We start from the raw sequence: 21,303 nt of genomic DNA, 5'->3' as shown, positions 1-21,303 counted from the left end.
TTGCCTGTTTTAACTGTTTTGGCATTTCTGGTGTGTGACATTGAGTGTCATGTCACTCTTACAGTATGTATGCCTTCAAGTAAAGTGTTACCAAAAGCTGATTAACAAAGTGATTCCATGCCCCTTGAAAAAAGTATTTTGAGTTTTTTCAAAATACAAAAATACAGTATTTTATTTTAAAACATACTATGACAACACTATTTTGTAGTTTATTTTGATACATTTAAAATGAGGGTATTTGGGTAAAGAATTGTACCTATACTGAACACCAGGCACCTAGTTTACAGCAAGTCACGCCTATTGGGGTCCGTAAAAGGGCCCTACTTCACAGTACACCATACAACTTAATTGTACAATTGACACTTACAAATGTCAATTATATAACAAGGGCATTGTTTCATTGTCCCCAGAACAACTATTCTGGCTACTGCATGCTAGCCGCCTCCTTAACCACTACGCAACCACTACGCTACCACTGCTGCCTATACACCAACAACCTACCCCCAGCCGAGGAACTACTTCCGCTGTAACATGAAAATGACAATGATGCAATTTAATGAAAGGTCTTACTGCAATATGAAATTATGTTTTCAAAGAAAAAACGTAGATCTGATGTAGTTTTAATTTGGTGTTTCTTTATTTCATGTTATGGGTTCATACAGACCATCAGTAGACATTAATAAAGCACAAGGCAGGTGAAAACCCGTACGTTTTCACTTGCATCCTTTGGACATGGTTGAATTCCACACCTCCCTTCCATTGTTTTCAACCACCAGGACACCATCGTCACGCAAAAATGCACGGCTCCGTGTACCTGGGCCTCCAGTGTGAGTAGCAGTGTTCCAACAAGGTTTGTCAATATTGGTGTACATGACCAAGTTGCAGTCTTCCTGCATAACAAGGCGGTATGCATCTGCAACGCCCCAGGTATCAGATGCCCACGTTGGCTTCCAGCCATAGATGACAAAGTTGCCATCATTCTACAAGCAAAATAAAATAAAAATAATTTGGTAGAAGAAGCACCTGTCTGATATTAACGCTGGCAGATTAAGTTGAAGTTAATAGACCCTTTCAACAATAAAAACAAAAACAATGCTTGAACGTTCTCTTTGGTTCCCAATCTACTTCCTCTGCATTAAGATAACATATGGAATGTTAAAACGGAAGCCTTGTGGGGTCAACTATGATGCTGATAATGGAACTCTCTTGAAAGGGTCTATAGATGATTGTAACCAGAGCCATATAAAGGTACCTTTATATGGCTCTGATTGTAACCCTTACCTGAAAGACCGCTTTGTATTCTCTGTTGTTGGACAAAAGGTAATCACCCTTACGAAGCTCATCATTGGTGCACATGAAATTCCTGCTCATGATGTCACTGTCTAAATAAAAAAAATAACTTTGAGTTTGGAAGATCACCACTATTATATTTTAAGGAGCCAGATAGTTAGTTTTGAGCAAGTATTGCTCTTCTTTAAATACATACATTTAGACAATAAAAGTAACTGAAAAACAATGTGGTTTTTGGATACTCACAAGTTCACAAGTACAGTAGGGTCAAGCAGAGGAGCAGAGAGTTCAGTGGACCACACAGGCTAGCCTTCACCTCTGAGATGTGACTTCTGCGGCCAAAGCATGTTCTTTTAACAGCAAAGGAGGAGGGGTTCGAGTTAAGGGGGGGTGGGCGTGCTGTGACGTGGATATGCAAGAATGGAGAAGTTCATCTCCCTTTGGACACCACTAGTAATGTGCAGTGTGAGATTTCAAACGCTTGAAATCTTCTCATTTCTGGTTTAGATAACAAGGAGATCCTAGAGCTGTAATGAATCAGGAGTAGTCCATGGTATTGCTGTAGTATCCATCTTGACTGTAGATGGGGATACTAGACTACTGGCCTATACTGGGCTATAATGGGGATAAACAAGTTCCATCATCTGTATTCTGAGCCAGATCTGAATGATCATGTATGAGAACCAAGATGGTGACCCTCTCTGCCTTATATAAAAAATTGAAGTACATCAAAATGGTTATTTTGCTATCATATGTCTCCCTCAAATGTGGCACATGTTGGCCATTACTGACAATAAAGCCAAAAGTAACTGCACACATTCCATTGGGTGCATTACAGAGAAACAGTAGGAACAGAGAAAGCCACAGGAGCTAGCAGGTGGAGCATCTGTGTTTCACATCCTCGTCTTTGCATCCAGCTCTATCTCATCTTCACTGCCCTCACCAGGTCATAGTGAGATATTGGAACTCGGGGTAAGTGGGATGCTTTGGGTCAGCACCCTGCACCGGAACAGTTGCACTGACCTCTTATCACAGCCATTATGACTCAACCCTTTCTAAAACAGTGACTGTAAGGCTGTCTATTTTAGCTGCCTATTTTAGTGTGATCATACCGCGTAAGAACTATGAAGCACAATGTTTTTAAAATGTTCTTAAATTTACCTTAATTTATCCCTGAAAACAAACCAAACCACTTGATTGAAATTATTTTCCCTTATTAAAATGTGATGTACATTGTGTGTGTGAAACTCCTTATTTTTCATATGCACTCAACTTTACCAGGGCTATCAATACAAGTGGAGGGCTCTAGGTCAATAGGTGAAATATCTTAACCAGCATATTTATAATGACTGTTAAACTGTTCTGAATTTAAGATTTGGGCTATCTGTTTTACATTGTTTCCTTTCTAGTTAATATTTGACAAACTCGTTCACGGAAACTGTGTTGTCCATATCTGGAAAAAGAGATGCGTTAAAAACAATGCAAGTTGTGTTGTTTTCAACACATTCGTTTTAAGAGTGCAAGCTGTAATGGGGTCTAAATGGAAGTAAGTATAATGCTAAATAGGGAAGTATGTAGGCCTACAGTATGTTTTGGAAAGCAGCCTATGATGTACTACTCACACCTACCAGCATTTACAAAACACATCAAAAGATCCACCTACACACAGTCTTCAGTGAATGCATACTGTAAGTAATACAAATGAAAAGACAAATTCAGCTCCTTGTTGCCTAATTTCTGACACTACAGAATGTGTGAGATACAGGGGCACTGTGGCACAACAGACTACAGTGTTCATACCATATACGGCTGTACAAATACAGGGCTGATTGTATGACTGTTGTTCCACATCAGAACACAGGGAGGCGCCATTACATTGGCGATGAGTTTGTTGATAAGTGTTTGCATCACATGGGATAGATGTGCAGTACTTCGTTTTATTTATTTTTTATTTTTACATGGGTCTGCAGTTACTAATGAGTGCCTAAGAGTTTTACAATTAATTTATGGAAAAAGTGATGCACACAAATTAAATAAAGTATCACAAATATAATAAACATTAAATTAGAGGATGGTGTGAAATCAGAGTGGTGGCTACAGTGAGATTGGTTTGCAGATGTCTCAGACACCATCAATTCATACCTATTTCCATTTGTTTAAAGCAACCACATGCAAGAATTTGCCTTTTTAAGATTGTCAACATTGATAAAAACTGAACAGGACAAAGGACATCTTAATAGGATTTACACATTATCTACTGTATTCATCTTGAATCGTCAGGGGTGTCAAAAGTATTCACATTCATTACTCAGGTAGAAGTATAGATACTAGGGTTTAAAAGGACTTCTGTAGAAGTTAATGTATCAACTCAGGCTTTTTACTCAAGTAAAAGTGTAAAAGTACAGGTTTCAAAACTACTTAAAGTATAAAAGTAAAATTCATGTAAGGGGAAAAAATGCCATTAAGGACCAAAGCTTAGGCCTCGCCAGAGGGGCCTATACTGCACTGTCACCTCCCACCAAAACATTATTTTCTAAAGGCCATAATGACTATAATGTTATATTAAAATGTTAATGTTGAAAAATTTGGGATGCACTAGGCTACCTGTTTCAGCCGCATATGCCCATTGAAAATGGTCCAGCTGGTCTTCTGACTCCCAACCTTCTTGCTGCTGCTTGGTTGAGACATTTCGCTTGAGTTCTCTTGAGTCTCTGCCACGGACATCTTCCTACTTGGCTACATAGGCCGACCTCTGCTATGCCGTTACTGGAGTGTGACGTGATTTGTGTCGTGCAGATGCGATGGATCGCGTACAAACCTGGTATATGTTTATACTTCTCATCCTACCACAATCAAATTCACTCTATACGGATGGCGCGAATTATCAAGCCGGAATGAAAACAAGTCAAAATGAAATAGGAGTAACGAGGCTATTTTTTTAAAATGTAAGGAGTAGAAAGTACAGATAATTGCGTGAAAATGTAAGAAGTACAAGTAATAAGTCAGTTGAAAAATAATTACTCCAGTAAAGTATACCCAAAATGTCTACTTAAGTAAGGTGACAACGTATTTTTACTTCGTTACTTGACACCTCTATGAATCGTGTTGCCCACCCCAAGATGACATCCTGATATGAGCACATCATTTTATCAACCTAGGCCACCTAAAACTAGGTTGATATTAACGTTTCAAAATTATTTTGCAAAATGAATTATTTCCAGACACCAGTCTGAAAAGAAAAAAACCTAGCTGAAACCCTGACATGAGCGTCAGCTCAGTGAGTCCTGAGGTTGAGATGCAGTCAGCTTTGCCCTGTGAAAAGCTCTCCTTGTGAGAGACGGGAGCGATGATCTGCCTTTAACAAGAAGAGAGGGGCTATCAGAGCACTCATCTACACTGTGAGAGTGTCCACATCCTAATTCGTCCTAAATCTTCATTTCCTTGGAGAGGGAAATAAGACAAGCTGACTTAAAGAGGAAAGAGGCTTTTTGAGTTCAGAAAAATCTTCAGGCTTATCTCCCTGCTTGATCTAAACTACTGCTTTCTTTATTTCTATATTTGAGACAAAATGGTCTCATGTTGCTGTGGTTTTAGGGACCGTTCGTTATTTATAAACGGGATCACCGGAGGGATTTTGAGTGCTCCGATCAAAAGTTGCATGACCCTCCCCTGCCTGCTACATAATTTTCAACGACCCTCCAGCAGCATTTTCAAAAATGACATGACCCTCCCCGGCCAATTGTCGATGTCTTCCGCCCACGCTATTACGCACTATGAAAACACATCAACATATGCTACCGCCCTAAAACCAACCTCTGCTTTCTGATCTTACACATCACACTTCACCAAGATGGTGGCCATTTCAGTAGATTTACTCACTAACATTGTTGTGGAAACACAATAAGCATGGAAACTAAATGCACACTTCCTGCAACTGCATTAGCCTACTTGAAAAGTTACTCCTCTAGTAAGTATTCACATGAAATAAAACAATAAACCATTGAGACCATTCAACAAAGCACACTGAGTAATAACAAATTCAACACATGAACTTGTTGCTATGGACTCGTCTCTAGGCTTCCTCAGTCATTGTAAAGCTGCCGAAGCTGAAGATTATCCAAAACTCAATTTCTCAGACGAGCGTCAATTTGGGAGCTTGCTACACTCCTTCCTTCTCAAATGACTTGAAAAGGCCGTTTGCACAATTTCACAAATAATCACAGGATCCGAAAAATACCTAACATGCCAACTTTTTCCGGGTTTATCATTTTAACGTTTCCCCGCTGTCTTGCCGTTTTAATATTTTCCCGTAGAATATCCCATATTACGGTAATACTCTCATTACATTAGTCCTGCATTCTGGCCTGTCTCTGTGTTGTCCTGTTGTTACCCCTTGCCCTTCCAGTGAAACAGATGTATTCAAATCATCGTTTTGCTTGCTTGAATGCGAACTCAGAGTGATGTTAACCTAGGCCTATTTAAGTTAACGACGTGGTTGTCGTGAGAGCACGATTCATTAGCGCTTGCAGTGTTCGGGTGCGCACCTGCCAGGCTACTCAGCTAGACAAAGAATTCCCCCTGTATATTCACTCCAAGTTGGCCTACCATAACTTACCAACTACACTGTAGACCATAAACTGGCTATTTATATGACCAAATGTATTTGTTCAACTTTATGAAGCAGAATTACGCACTGCTACTTGGAACGTAACACATTTTTGTTGGCAGGAGAGAATGACAGCGATTAACAAATTGCACTTGTTGCTGGTTACCAATAAATAATATTTTTTTTTTTGCAAACAACAAAAACAGAAAGGATGGAGACAGCAAAGCTAGAGATGGGCAGGAACAAGGTCAATTGGTAGAAATGCTTGTCAAAACGTTAGGAGCTGGATGTGTGGATGAATGAAGCACAAGTATGCTTTATGTTAAGCATGCACACTGTTTAAAGTTAGGCTACACGGTAAACTACAAGTAAACCGAAGTTAAATTTAGCTTTTTTTAGGGCTGGATAAAGTTGACCAAATGGATATAGGCTGTTAGGCGTGAATAAAGTAGGCTACTTTGTTGCTCCAACCCTTCCAACGTTAATGGGGACGAATGTTGACATTTTCCGTATTTTGTGTGAGAAACCCGGGAAATCTCCCTTATTTTCATTGTTCAATGTTGACAGAGCTATGGAACGAAAGAGAACGTTATATGGCGACAGAAATCAACAATCAAACAAGCCACTTTGATTTTTTGCTGTTTTCATTAATACAAAAGATGGGTGACCCTCCCTCCTAGACAAAAAAAAGTTAGGTGACCCTCCCCTCAACAAAGAATAAAAAGACATGACCCTCCCCTATTTTCCTCCGGTGACCCCGTTTATAAATAACGAACGGTCCCATAGCGGAAAGAAATCATTCATTGTATTCTGTTACTCAAATCAAAAAAATCTGCAAATCATCTGGGAATGGCTGTGGGAGATCTAATCAGAGCAGAGCCAGGTCTGTGGTCATAGAACAAAAGTATTATACAGTAAAATGATTGAATTTTGTCAATTGTTTAAAATAATGGATGGGATCTACTACATGAGATGAATGCATTGTGAAGGGGTCATTCTGACACTTCGAAGAATGACATTCATGTAGACTTTTTACATGATCTGTGTTTTTTCCCTATAGGCTCTCCATTTATGTCATATTGCTGGCTCATACAGATGCTGGCTTGGGACTGTGTGACCCCTAAGGGGCCTTTTAAACCAGTCACAGGTTGATAACGAACAATCTGAGTTTTAGATGTTTACAAGCAGGCTATCCCAATAAAGGGACATAAATAGAGAGAGAGGGACTAGAGCAGTGTTTCTCAAAGTGTGGTCCGGGGACCACTGGTGGTCCGCAAGCTAGCCCAAGTGTTCCGTGAGCAGACGTGGTAAAATATAATATAGATGAGTTGATTGCAATATTGAACTAACTTGTATGTAAATCCAAACATTTCTGCAACACTGCCTATGTAAGCCATGGCAGTTTAAATCATATGAATTCTCTGACACAATAAGCAAGGTGCAAATACAATCAAAGTGGTTCAGTGAGTAGGCCTATTGTGTAATTTACTATTGAAGTAGGTCTAATTTATTATGACCGCCGCTAGCGAAGCGGTCATATAGGAATTGTCAAAGTTTATTTTTATTTTTTTTCCCGTCATCTACTTCCTGAAATTTTGGTCAACGATACCCGGGGCACCGAAACACCGGGGCACATGACATTTGGTGGGTATGTAGCCCCACTAGACTTTTACGGAAAAATTTAGTTTGGTCCCCAGGGGCCACTCCCCCTCCGCGCTGGGCCCCCCGAAACCCAAAAAATGCAGTTTTTCCTAAATAACTACCTGAAACGTGGGACCGAGGATGAAGAAATTTTTATGGTATGTTGGTCTCAAGGGCCCACATCAACCTAGTCCATAATCACTCATTTGTGCACCCCCCCGGTAAAAAATGAAAATGCAATATCATTCTGCTTTAATCGCCCCTCTCTTCAGTAAAGACGTTCAGAACTGCACCAAATTTTATGTGTATGATTAACCTGACATTCTCTGGGGGTATGCCAAGTTTCGTAGAATTTCATCCATGGGGGGGTCTAAAAAATTAAGTTATGTGTACATTTAGTGACTGTACACTCATTGGCCTGTAGATGGTGGTGCACACATATACACATGCACACACACACACACAGGCACCCACATACTATCGGTATTAGAACGGCCGATACATAATTACAAATTCAGTAGGATTAAAAGAAAGCCAAAATAAATATTCATCATCATCATGACTGCATTTCCAGTATTGGCGATAAGTAGTCGTTTGTCCATTAGATGGCGCATCGTTGCAGTGAGACGTAATTTTGTTGGAAGTTAATCTAAAGTGGGTTGGAAAGACACTACGCTTCCTACAAGGACAAGACTGTAGGCTACAGTAGTTTACCGCAGAGAACGTCTAAGGGTAGGATGATTTCTGCATGACATGTAATTCCCATTTCCTCTTGAAGCCGAAATAAATCTGAGAATGTTTATCGGACATGCTTGTTTTTTACTGCAGGTAGGCTACGTTAATCCTATCAATAGCAGAACGTAGGTAAAATAATGTTACCGTTAGCATGGTTGAGTGATGGAGGCCAATTTGATTATTATATTATAATTATAGGCTACCAAGCAAATCGATAACAGCACTAATTGTATCTTTCGACTGTCATCTCATTTGCTTATGACCATAACCTAGGCTACTAACAGGAGCTAAGTGAGTTAGCCACAACACGTTCGCTACGTGATGGTTTTTTAATGGAAAATATATAGGCTACCTGAAAGATAACCTGTCTATGATGCACCCTAAACACCGGGCTGGGACATTTCTGCTCAAGGTCTCAAAAAGCATCTGAGTCAACGTTCATTCCCAAACACCCATATAGGCTACTTCAATCCTCTATTTTCAAAGGTGATTCAAGTAAGGAAGAGCATGGCTCAAAGTAAAGTAACTGAAACTACATAAATTCGTCAAAGTGAATAATTTGTGTCAACTCGCCGCAATGTAGATTTATTGACACACCCGTGATCAGGCGCGCCTGCAGGTGTACGTCCGTACGCACTGTGCATACCATCAAGCTACTCAACAACAGAACATTTCCCTTGTGTGTGTGTATTCACACCAAATTGGCCTACCATACCTTCCCAAATATGCACAGTATCCCTTTAGCTGCATGCCATTGGGCTATTTACCATCTATTACGTAAAGTTAGTGAACACGTTATCAAAATTAACGTGCACGCATTTTGTTTGAGCAGGAGAGAGAATACGCACGCAGACACGCAATAGGCTACTTGTTGTTTTCTTTTACTCGGCTATCTATATATGGTTATCAGCACGCAATGTTGAGCTAATTCACTAACTCAATACTCATCATGGATATCACAAGTTTAAACAACGAAAACAGAAAGGATGGAGGCAGCAAAGCTAGGAGTTATTCCAAATGGGCAAGGTAGGCAATTGGTGTGCTTGTCAGAACGTTAGACTGCGCTAAAGCCAGACGTCACGTTACGCTAGAACAAAACTAAAGGTAACTTTAGCATGTATAGCCATAGGGCTGTATCAAGTTGTCCAAATGAATAGGTCATTGTAGACATTGTCGTTGTATTATTGCATGTGGATGTTGTTATGCTATGTAGGCTACTTTTTTGCTGACCAATGCACGGACCTAAAACGGACAAATATTGTTTTGTTTGATTTGTTTTTGCGGGGGGGGGGTGATGGGTGTGCGTCATAGACATATACACTAGATGTCGCCTTGACTACTGCTGTTCATTGGAACGAATGCGTCAATCGAGACGCCATCTTGCTTCAGTGATCCACTCCTCTATAATGCATTAGCGTCAATCTGGGCAAAGATCTAGCGAAAATAAAATCACCATAAATCGTCAAAATCTCAAGCAATTATCTAGTTTTTTGGGTTGTTCCAACTGACAGGCATGTATTTATGGTTGAGTCTAGAGAAAACTAAGCTTAAGACGATAATAAAGATACATTTTACCCATCTAGCCCCATAGACTCCCATTCATTCTGCACTAGCTAGCGGCGGCCCCTAGAGGAACAATGAGTAAACTGCAACCAGGTTCGATACAATGAAAGTAAACAGGCTCTTCGTAGACAGGCTCTGGTTGAGGCCACATACCCCTCGTCTCATTTACTCATGTAAGTTGTAATCTCACCAGAAGTTGCTGTAGATCTGTAGAACATTTACCTCTGCTACTACATAGGCTACGCCAGTCGTTACTTTTTTAATCATGGGTCAGTGCCATGGGCAAACGAGATGTAGCTGAATTCATAAATGACAAAGCCATGAGAAAGGTGATTTTCTTACGTTTCAACAACAAAGAAGCCGATCTGCCATCATTGTGAGAAGTTCCCAAATTTGTCGCTAATCGCTAAAAAGGTTTTCTATCGCTGGGGATGGCCAAACGTCGCTAAATAGGTAACGCAGACAATACAGGAGAACTAGTTTAGCGCTTCAGATCCCTGTACAAAGATGGCGGCGGTGTTGACGCATGCTGAGAAGCAGAAGGCGACATCTAGTGTATATATCTATGGGTGTGCGTACCATAGCATTAATTCCTGCAGGCGCCCCTGCCCGTGATGATCTACAAGAGCGCACGTTGAGATGTATTCAGGGCAGGGCTGTACCTACACATATTTGTTGCACGTGCTACAAAAATCATTCTTTGCGATGGATGATTTAGTACCAACGTTACACCGGTCAGATACAGTTTTGTCTATGGCTATTCCGTGAGACTGAGGCGCTTTTTGTTTGTTCGAAGTGCGTGTTTAGGGTGTGAGAGTGGAGTCGATGTGCTTTGATTCCAGCTTGGTAGTTGTAGTCTATGCGATTAAAAAACACGTGTGTGTGAAGTATCCAAACAATGATAACGCTTTCATTATGGCTGCTTTAGCCACAGACCTTGAGCTACTGTACAGTGGGTTGGGTTCCATTTAGAAGTGTCCACTTCATTCGCCCTTTCCGTGATTCACAGCTACGTGAAATGTATTACTACTGATATGCAAAACTATTAACTTTTCGCCAAGAGGTGGCAGCTTGATACTGTAAGGTGTAAGCCATTGGTTCCAAAGGAGATTTTATTTGGGTCGCCAGCATAGCCTAGTGACAATTTGCGTTGTGTAATAGGCCTAGCATAGGGCCTACCTTATATAGCTTATAGTTTGTTAACAGTCACGGTTTTGTCATAACTCCCTCTATGCATTTTTGCATTTAGAATAGCTCTAAAACCGGGGGGCGAACACGTCGGGGGGGCGCCAGTGCGTGGATATCTCAATCGCAAAATTAAACAATATTTCTATCGGGCGCCTACCATGGACTAGGCTGGGTGAAAATCAAAAGATTGCGTCAAAAGATTGAGCTTAACCATGGACCTCATGGTTGCAAAATGCAAGGGAACATGAATCAGCATATTATTTGCACAAACAATAACGGACAGTAGCTCTTCAACTTTGCCCGTTAAAATGTGTATGAACAGTCTCGCAACGCATTTCATGAAGGCCCTTTTAGACATGTCAGTTATTTGCACCACTGGGTAAAACGGCATTTTGTTTTAGACTACTGGTATTTAATTTGTGCATTGACAATAAAGCTGAATATCATTTGAACTAGATGACTAAACTTATGCATATGTAGAAGAAGAAACATTCACAAAAATCCATGACATGACCGCTCTTCTTGATAGCTGTTGAAAACTGCATGGAACTGACAGGGATTCTTTTGTTTAATAATAAATAAATACATTATGCTGCTACCTTCTGCTTTTCCCAAATACAATGTAGCCTACAGGTGTACCTTTCATCAGTCCAGTTGCAATGGATGGACTGTGATGAACTGCCCTACTTGTGATTGTTTAAAGATTTTAAAGGTTTTATAACAATGTTACAGATTTTTTGGCCCAGAAACAAATCTATTCACCTTTGCAGCGCCAGTAGGCTACTTTCTGTGCGGAATGTGTGCAAACACACATTCCAAACAAGCATACACAAAAGTTTCAAGAGTGGGGGATGGAGTAGAAGATGGAGACAAATTCATTAATATGATTTATTTTCGCGGAATGGATGTGCAGGACTGAGCGGCGGTCATATTTTGTACCGCTACGCGGTACATCTAGTTTTATTTTTTTTTAGCTAGGTGGTCCATGAGGCTTGTTTTTATTGATTAAGTGGTCCTTGGTCTGAAAAAGTTTGAGAAACACTGGACTAGAGTATTATAAAAATAAAAACAGTTTATTTTATTCTTCTCAAGTTAGACTCACACATGAAAAACAGACATTAGGCCTCTGGGCAACAAACTCAGGGACGGGGACAAGGACAACAAAGTGCAAAATTTGTCAGCAAGACTCAATAAGCAAACACAGAATATACAGGGCACACCACAGGTCACATACACATTTACACTCAGCAAACCATTGACCACACAATGGTTTGTGCAGCCGTGGCCTACTGGTTAGCACTTCGGACCTGTAACTGGAGGGTTGCCTGTTCGAACCCCGACCAGTAGGCACGGCTGAAGTGCCCTTGAGCAAGGCACCTAACCCCTCACTGCTCCCCGAGTGCCGCTGTTGATGCAGGCAGCTCACTACGCCAGGATTAGTGTGCTTCACCTCACTGTGTGTACACTGTGCTGTGTGTGTTTCACTAATTCACGGATTGGGATAAATGCAGAGACCAAATTTCCCTCACGGGATCAAAAGAGTATATATACTTATACTTACTATATACACAGAACAAGATTGTTACCCCTCCAGAATATTGCACTAATGACTAACCCAATGGCCTAGAATACAAACATTGCGTACAACATACAGCAACACACAAAAGGGAGACTGATTGGCAACATGGTGGGCCTCCCTCCCACACACACGCACACACGCATGCTCACACACACACACACACAACTGAATACTAAAAACAGTGGCCAAGGTGGCATACGACGGTCCACCTGTATGAACGCAGGGCGCGACATCGAGGCATGAGCTTGTTTAGTTGTAATTCCGTAGCGATCACTTTATGCCATCTGATTTTTACTCGTACATTCCCAGGCCAAAATTCTCGGCACAACAAACTCAGCTACTGTAGCTTGTAGTGGTCACACTCTAAACCGGTGAATTTTCGTTGAAACACACAGACACAATTCGTAGCCGGTGAGAGCTTGTGAAGACAAGTATGGTATAAAATTCTCGCCAAAAGTTTTCTGTACCTGTACCAAAGTTTTGTGCTTGTAAGAATATTTTGTGCTCGTAAAAAATATTTGTGTACATGTAAAAATAATTTGTATCTGTAAAAATATTTTGTGCATGCAAAAATGGTTTGTACATCTTCAAATCCGTTTTGTCACTGTGTAGAAAAAATGTTTGTGAATTTGCGAACGATTTTTGCACGCACGGATTTTCCATTTGCAAGTGCGCATCTGTTTTCTACAGACATGAAACAGATCTACGGGTACGAAACGAATTTACAAGTACAAAACTTTTTTACAAATTTTCCCAAAACAGCCAATCACAGCACTGCTTACTGAACGGCCAGTCAGCCGATCAGCTCACTTCTTTAATTCTGAAACGCTGGACATCTCTGGGTACATCCATGTAAACACTACAGTCAGAAGAGGTGAAACAAGTATTGGCTGGGCTAAGCTAACGTCAAAGATACTGCTTTTATCAACTGTCTCTGCTAGCGTTACGTGAAAGCACCGCACATATAACATGGGAAATACAAAGGGAGGGAGGGAAGGGAGTCAGCCTAAAGCCACCCTGAACTTTTTTGGTAGCAGTAACTGTTATGTTCTAGCTAGCTTAGGTAACAAGCTAACTTAGCTAACAAGCAAACAGCTCAACTTAACTCTATTCCTTCCCTACTATGAATCTAATATCATTAACTAGAACTAATAAACAGTATAGTTTAAAACGCAAGCACTGGATAGGTAATTAGTAGGTAACAATAGGTAATGGCAGCTAACTGGGCTAGTATTGGCTGGGCTAAGCTAACGTCAAAGATACTGTAACGTCGGCGCATAAAGACTGTGTTAGCGTTCTCCAGCGAAAGGCATGCTGGGACACGAGGGTGAACATTTGGGGGGTTTATGTCGTTATTCTCCTAAGTTATAAGTGTAATGTTAGCGTCTTTATTGTGACATGTTTCCCTTTTAGTTCTCCCTCGTGTGTGATCCTTTTTGTGTGGGAGGCTGCGTCCTCCCCTGTATGTGTAGTGTGTGTGCGTGCTTGACCTGCCCTGTTTGCATTGTGTTCTGTGTCTTGGTCTGTCTGTGTCCCTGCCCTCGTTCGTGAGCCAATAAAGCTTGCTCTGAATAACTCTTGGCGTCCTGAAACCTTTGAACGTTACATTGGTGTCAGAAGCGACTTTCGAACATGGCCTCCACTCAGCGGGAGCAGCTGGGAGCGGGAGACCTCATCACTGGGTGGAGGCCCACGCAAGAGGATGCAGAGAGAGCCCTTGTAAGGGCTACTAAAAAGCTCGGGGCCTTCTATCGCTACTGCCGACGGAGGAGAGGAGCTTTCGGTTGGAGCTGCCTGCGGCCATGGGAGAAGTTCTTGCCGGAAGAGGAGCCTGAAGAAGCGTTCGCGGAGAGGACGGCGATGGCCTGGGCGCTGACTCCACGGCGAGCCGCGACGCGTGAACAGAGAGGGAGTGCGGCGAGGAAGAGGTTCCTAGACGATGGACGGTTGGCGGAGCCGCTGAGGGCAGCGAACTCACGACGGTGGGGCAGCTTCGACGGAAGGGCCCTCTAGTGTGTGACTGTTTTGGTGTGTGCTTTAACTTTTGGGTGCGTGTGAGGGGCACCGTGCAGTGCTAGGCGCTAGTTCTAGTTGGCCTGTTGGCCGGCGCCTTTTAAAAAAGAAAAAAAGTTCGTTGTGTGGAGTTCGATGGCACGACCATCTCGGGGGTCGTGCCTTCGCCGAGGCCGCGAAGGAGTGGAACGGGCCGGGAACAGAGCAGTACGGCTCTGCGAGATGGCAACACGAGGAGGGACGCCGAAGACGGTAGCTGCAGCGGGAGAGCTCAGCGCGGTCCGGTTGCTGTGGAGTCGGTGCCTGTCTGTCCCGGTCGGCGACTCAACGGAGCGGAGTGGCGTTGGTGCAGCTTCATCTGGCCCCCCTCGAACCCCGGTGCTTGGTACAGTGTCGACGGTTGTAAGGCCACCTAGGGCCCCGTCTGGAGAGGAGGAGTGCCGTGGTGACACGCCGCGGAAAGTGCAGCCTGAGGGCGGCTGCTGAGAGGGAGCTGGTGACGAGCGGGTCGGCCACGTGGCTGCTAGCACGCCCGAACTGGATTGCTAGCAGCGTGGCGCCCCGTTGAGTGAGCTCCTGCGGCGCGTGCACCCCACGTGAGTTGGCGGAACTGTCGCACTGAACTGAGTGGCGGGCGACGCGCGCCGACGTTAGCATGTGGCTACCTCGTGGGCATTGCCGAGGACGGCAATGGCTTGTTGGGGGAGCTGTGTAACGTCGGCGCATAAAGACTGTGTTAGCGTTCTCCAGCGAAAGGCATGCTGGGACACGAGGGTGAACATTTGGGGGGTTTATGTCGTTATTCTCCTAAGTTATAAGTGTAATGTTAGCGTCTTTATTGTGACATGTTTCCCTTTTAGTTCTCCCTCGTGTGTGATCCTTTTTGTGTGGGAGGCTGCGTCCTCCCTTGTATGTGTAGTGTGTGTGCGTGCTTGACCTGCCCTGTTTGCATTGTGTTCTGTGTCTTGGTCTAGCTGTGTTCCGGCTCTCGTTCCCAGTGAATAAACCTTTTGATTGGACAACTGTGTGGTTCGCTATCAAAACGTTACAATACTATCAACCGTCTCTGCTAACATTACGTGAAAGCACCGCACATTAACGTGGGAAATACAAAAGGGAGGAATGACTAGTCGGAAAACACTAACACAATAACTATACAGAACAATTATATCATTAATAATAATACTAATGATCCGAATTTTATTAGTTCTAGTTAATGATATTAGATTCATAGTAGGGAAGGAATAGAGTTAAGTTGAGCTGTTTGCTTGTTAGCTAAGATAGCTCTTCTTTTTTAAGTGTTTCACCTCTTCTGAACTGTGGTGTTTACATGGATGTACCAAGAGCTGCAGCGTTCAGCGTTTCAGAATTAAACAAGCGAGCTGATCGGCTGACTGGCCGTTCAGTAAGCAGTGCTGTGATTGGCTGTTTTGGGAAAATTTGTAAAAAAGTTTTGTACTTGTACATTCGTTTCGTACCCGTAGATCTGTTTCATGTCTGTAGAAAACAGATGCGCACTTGCAAATGGAAAATCCGTGCGTGCAAATATCGTTAGCAAATTCACAAAAAAAAATTCTACACAGTGAGAAAACGGATTTGAAGATGTACAAACCATTTTTACGTGCACAAAATATTTTTACAGATACAAATTATTTTTACATGTACACAAATCATTTTTACGAGCACAAAATATTCTTACAAGCACAAAACTTTGGTACAGGTACAGAAAACTTTTGGCGAGAATTTTCTACCATAGACAAGGAGCTGGATGTAACCACGACACTAAGTAACCACACACAAACACCAGGCCAATATCAACTTGTACAACCAACCAAGAGTCCAAGGAACCAAGAGTCTGGGTAGCGAAACACACTAATGAGAGACACCGCCAGTTTGCTGGATTTAAAGGTGCAGCCACCACCTGATTCAATCAAGGCGCAATTCCCGCTGCCTACGTCCTACCCGCTACAACTGCATTTACAGTAACCCAGTGTGCCGTTACGTGTGTACTGGAGCTCACGTAACCGGAGTAACCTGCCATGACTAGACAGCATCTCACTGAACTAGATCAGTCAGTCAGTCTGATGTTTCACAAACAGGATAATTTGTTATCTGCAAAACCTTTTTAACTGTTTTCAAGAAATGCTTGCATTGATCCATGATGAAGCCTCTCAATGATTGACCCGTAACTATAGAAAATCATAATTGTGCAGTCAACTAAGTAATACAATCTTGTTTTTGGAGAGCTATTGTTCACCAAACATCATTTAGTGAAATGCACACAGACACATCGTAGAGATACCGATGATGAATATATTCATATTAAAAGTTAAATAAAGGGTCTTTGTTGACAGGACAGGACAGAAAAGTTAAATAAAGGGTCTTTGTTGACAGGACAGTGAAGATTATACAGAAAATAAGTGGGAAAGAGACAGGGAGTCGTCTTGGGACATGCCTACAGGCCGAATTCGAAGCCAGGTCCCCCTGGGTATTAGACCTGAATGTGGTATGGGTGACACTGCCACTACCATATTAATATGTATTATTCTGCTACTGTATCTTGTAATCACTTACAGTACAACTGCCTGTTAAATGTATACAAGAGAGACAGGAGGAAAACAGCCACAGAGCAATGACATGACCTGAGCGGGCTGGGGCGTGGGGGGGGGGGGGGGGGGGGTTGAGGCGACGTTTTCTCAGCTTGTGATTCTCCTATCTGCAGCTGTCGTGGAGTATGTAGCTCCCAGCCTGCCAGCCAGAGGTGGATAATCAGAAAAAAGCAATAAAGCCAGACAAATGTTTGCTGATATTTTTTTTTTTTCTTTTTTTTTTTTCTTTACCACTTTAACGGCACTCTTGTTGCTTCTTAAATGTGTCTTATGAACGGTAAATAATTCAGTGCTCATCTTGATTTATAGTAAACTTCTCTGAGGTGGAGAGAGAAAGAGAGTTGTAATAAGCCTTGTCATTCTAACATCAGTCTCCCCTCTTAAGGAAAAGCAACAAGACAATTTATGGCTTTCGTGCAATTCCGACAGAATGGTTCTGCAAGGTTCTTACAATGCTAAAGTCAAATGTTGGCTGTCAAGGCAAACAGTAAATAACTTATTTAGGTAGGCACCGGTATTGTTTTTTTCCTCCTTGAGCTGTTTCCTGCCTGAAAATAACCACACACCTTGTCAGTAAGGTGGATACTTACAGTAGCGCACACCGTATTGGTATCCACCATACTGTAGCTGCACTATTAATGAGGGGAATACCATGGCATTCAGGGCAGAGCATACAGGCTGGTGGAGGATGGGATACCAACTCCCATTGGTTGATATTTTCAGGCCTTTCTTGGAGGCTGTGGGGCCTGAGGCGATGTTGAAGCCTGCCAAGGCAGGTGTCTGGTGGTTTTCAATGAGCTGCATGTTTTCCCGGATTTTTTTTTCCATCACAAAGACTCATCACTTTGAAGTTTTTTGTCTAAAGTTTATAATATATAAATAAATAATTTTGTTTAAAAAATGTCTCTACAGTTCTTACACCCGCTTAGATATTCCATTCTGTCAAAAAGCTACTGAACCAGTCTTTGGTGTTTAAATGATGAAGTGAACCAATACACAAACCACAGGAGTGCCAATTATACATTGGAAGAGTGATAGTTATCCTTTCGAAAATAATACATCAGATTGTCAAAGCCTGCCATTGACTTTAATGCCTTTGGTGCTTACTTATGAGAGAAGAACATTTTCCAAAGTGAAACAAATTTCGCCGGTTGGAGAGAAGGGAGTCGCGAGGCTTGGCCAATGTTTTATGGGTGGTCGCCAAGTTTAAGAACCACTTCTGTAGGCAACAGGTGTGACCAGACTCCTTTTTAACACATGATCCGTCCCACCCTACCCCTCACCCCCATATTCCCTGTCAGGGACGTGCAGTAGGACCCAAATGCAAGACTCCACCAGGCAGTATAACGGACAAAAACAATTTATTCTAACACAAACTTACAAAGACTAGGGATGTGACGCTCGAAGCTGACGTTTCGAAACAGTGTCGAGCTTCCGAAACGCAAGTGTTTCGAACAGTGTTTCGAAGTGTGGTTCAAAACGCCCATGTAACGTGACCATGGCTTAGTGAGGCTTCGTGGTGTTTCAATTTGGTTTGGACAGGTGCACAGCCTTACCGCGCGAGTTTTACCCGAGTAAACACCTGTTTGATCTAAATTACAAAGTCCCAGAATGCTTAAAAGTCATTCAAACACATCCTATCTTTGTGGGTTTTTTGTGAGGAGAGAGATTTTGAGAGATATAGCGACATAGAGACATATAGAGATATAGCGATTTATAGTGCATTCTTGTGATTGATAGGTTAGTGATATAGATTAGTTGACAGGCTAGAGACAGACAGTGAGCGATAGTTTAGATAGATATAGTCTAGTGACGTTAATATTTAGATAGTAGCAGAAGTAAAAAAATATATGACTGATGCCTTTATTTCAAGAACAGCTGACCCTTTGAAATACTGGCAGGAGAGGAGAGTGGTTTATCCAAACCTAACTGTGATGGCCAAAAAAAATTTGTGCATGCCAGCAACAAGTGTGCCTTGTGAAAGAATTTTTTCCAAGGCTGGGGAGGTTTATTCAAAAACAAGAAACAGATTAAATGCCAAGATGGCAGAACAACTGTTATTCCTAAATAACAATGTATGTTGACATACAAAAAATGTGTTGTTTATTTTTCCCATGTTGTACCTGTTTAGTCTAACCTGCTTCACATGTATCCTTTATTACAACATGTTCCCAAAAAAAACCCTGGGCCATAAGCATAGCCTACATTTTAAAACCATTGTAGCATTTTCCTCTCCAGCATATTCCAAAGGATAATGTACTATGAAACTGAAATAACAAAACATCTAACTGGCAGATATAAAATTATTCTAGTTATTGAAGGCATATAGTCTGAAATTTCTAAGCACCAGCAGGGAATCGAACACCGGACGCTCCGGCCGAATGCAAGTGTGTTAACCACTCAACCACGTGGCTGTGGACGAAATCTTGCGTTCCATGTTGGCTATTTATATTCTTCGTCTGAAGCAGCTGTGCTTCACGGTCAAAATGTGATGGTGACATCTAGTGGCTAGTTTTGCTAACATGGAGTTACGGGTGTCGGATTGTTTCGAAACCTCGACACATTCCGGCGCAATTGCTTCGAACGTTTCGTTGTTTCACAAAGCCTCGTTCTGTCCATCCCTAACAAAGACTTACTTACATACAAACAGGACTTGAGCTAGACCAGGTGAAACAGGGAGACAAGCCGACAAGGAACAGAGAAACAGGAGGATAGAAATACACATACCAATTAACAGAAAGACAGAGGACTGGACGAAACCAACGAGACAATAACAGGGAACAGGTGAGGAGGCAGAAACGGAGGGAAAACTAACAAGACAGGAAGCACAGACCAAATAAGGAGATGGGGCGGAGACAAAGACAGGTGACAGGCAGGTAACACAAAGCACAAGGGAAACAGGCAAAAACAAACACAGGACAATACACAAAATGGCCACCAGGGTGGCACAAACTCAAAGGTCCGGGCCAGATCCTGACATTCCCCTTATTTTGGTAAGTACCCCCAGGCCCATTCACATCTAATCCCCCCCCCCCCCCCCCCAATTCCTACTCACCCACCTGAAACCTTGAAGTTACCGGCTGTCTCCATGGCAACGTCTCTTCACGCACGGCCGCCACTGCTGCTGCCTCCTTTTCATCCTCCTCCTCCTCACATTCGCTCTCTCCCCTCCTCTTCCTCCTCACATTCACTCTCTCCCCTCCACCTCGCTCCTGCAATTAAGAGAAAAGGTCTTTTACGCACAGCGCCTGCAGGTTTAACATACTACACTGAAGGCCTCATCAGGCACAGACACTCAGAATACTAAAGAGCTGCAGTGGCACAGAAGGAAGAAAAGAAAGACTGGCTTAGGGAATGGCTGGCCTGCTACGTGGTTCAGATTCACACAGGGGTTTTCAATCTGGGAACACTGAAGGTGGACTAAGCCCGAAACGTTTGCATGTCAGTCTCTGTCCATCTTAGGTCTTGTACACTGTTTCGGCTTATTTTTATACAACTCTATTTGAGCATCAGCCTCTGAGTGCCATTTCATTTTTCCACCTATTTCTTGACCTGTTTTTGGATTCCACGCACCAGTCGAAACACCTTTGCATACACAAACCTTCATATAAAGCGTAGACACCAACCTCAAATTAACTCAGATTCCCACAGAACAGATCAAAAAACAATACACACCCAGACACGGGATGGCAGCAGGTCAGGAGAGAACTCTGGATAGCTTAAGACAGGCGCTCTAGATACATCCAGACACTTTGAAGGTATGTGTGGGTGTGTGTGTGACTACAGAGCGAGAGAGAGAGAGAGGAGAAATGAATGTACTTGTTTACATTCACTTTCCAAACTTTAGCATAATACCAGTCAGTCAGCCACTCAATTGATATTAGATAACATCTAAGGGGTATGCACTTTAAGAAAACATACAGTTTGATCAGCTTCCCCTTACTGGTAGTGGCCAAATTGTATCAATGTACCCTTAGCTCAGACATATACAATACAGGCCTATAGGTCATGATCCACCAAAGTAATTCAACAGCCTAAAGTTAAAATGTATATCTTTCACATGTTATATAACATTAATT

At 42.3% G+C, this 21,303-nt stretch overlaps 1 protein-coding gene across 1 annotated transcript; it reads right to left on the bottom strand.

The window, feature by feature from the left end:
• Positions 1-615: 615 nt before the first annotated feature.
• Positions 616-1,627, bottom strand: LOC143104021 (B-type lectin plumieribetin-like). Its single transcript, XM_076267928.1, has 3 exons — positions 1,537-1,627; positions 1,282-1,382; positions 616-980 (listed from the first exon to the last, which is right to left on the bottom strand). Exons 2-3 carry the CDS (start codon positions 1,369-1,371, stop codon positions 714-716), a joined length of 357 nt encoding a protein of 118 aa, XP_076124043.1. The 5' UTR covers positions 1,372-1,382; positions 1,537-1,627; the 3' UTR covers positions 616-713.
• Between the last annotated feature and the right edge of the window lie 19,676 nt (positions 1,628-21,303).

Source organism: Alosa pseudoharengus, unplaced genomic scaffold, assembly GCF_046254945.1.
Source record: "Alosa pseudoharengus isolate Yale_2024_CS ecotype anadromous, Long Island Sound unplaced genomic scaffold, YU_APseudo_1.1 YU_APseudo_1.1_scf_5, whole genome shotgun sequence".
Classification (NCBI taxonomy): domain Eukaryota; kingdom Metazoa; phylum Chordata; class Actinopteri; order Clupeiformes; family Clupeidae; genus Alosa; species Alosa pseudoharengus.
This window is presented reverse-complemented; position numbering and strand designations above follow the sequence as displayed.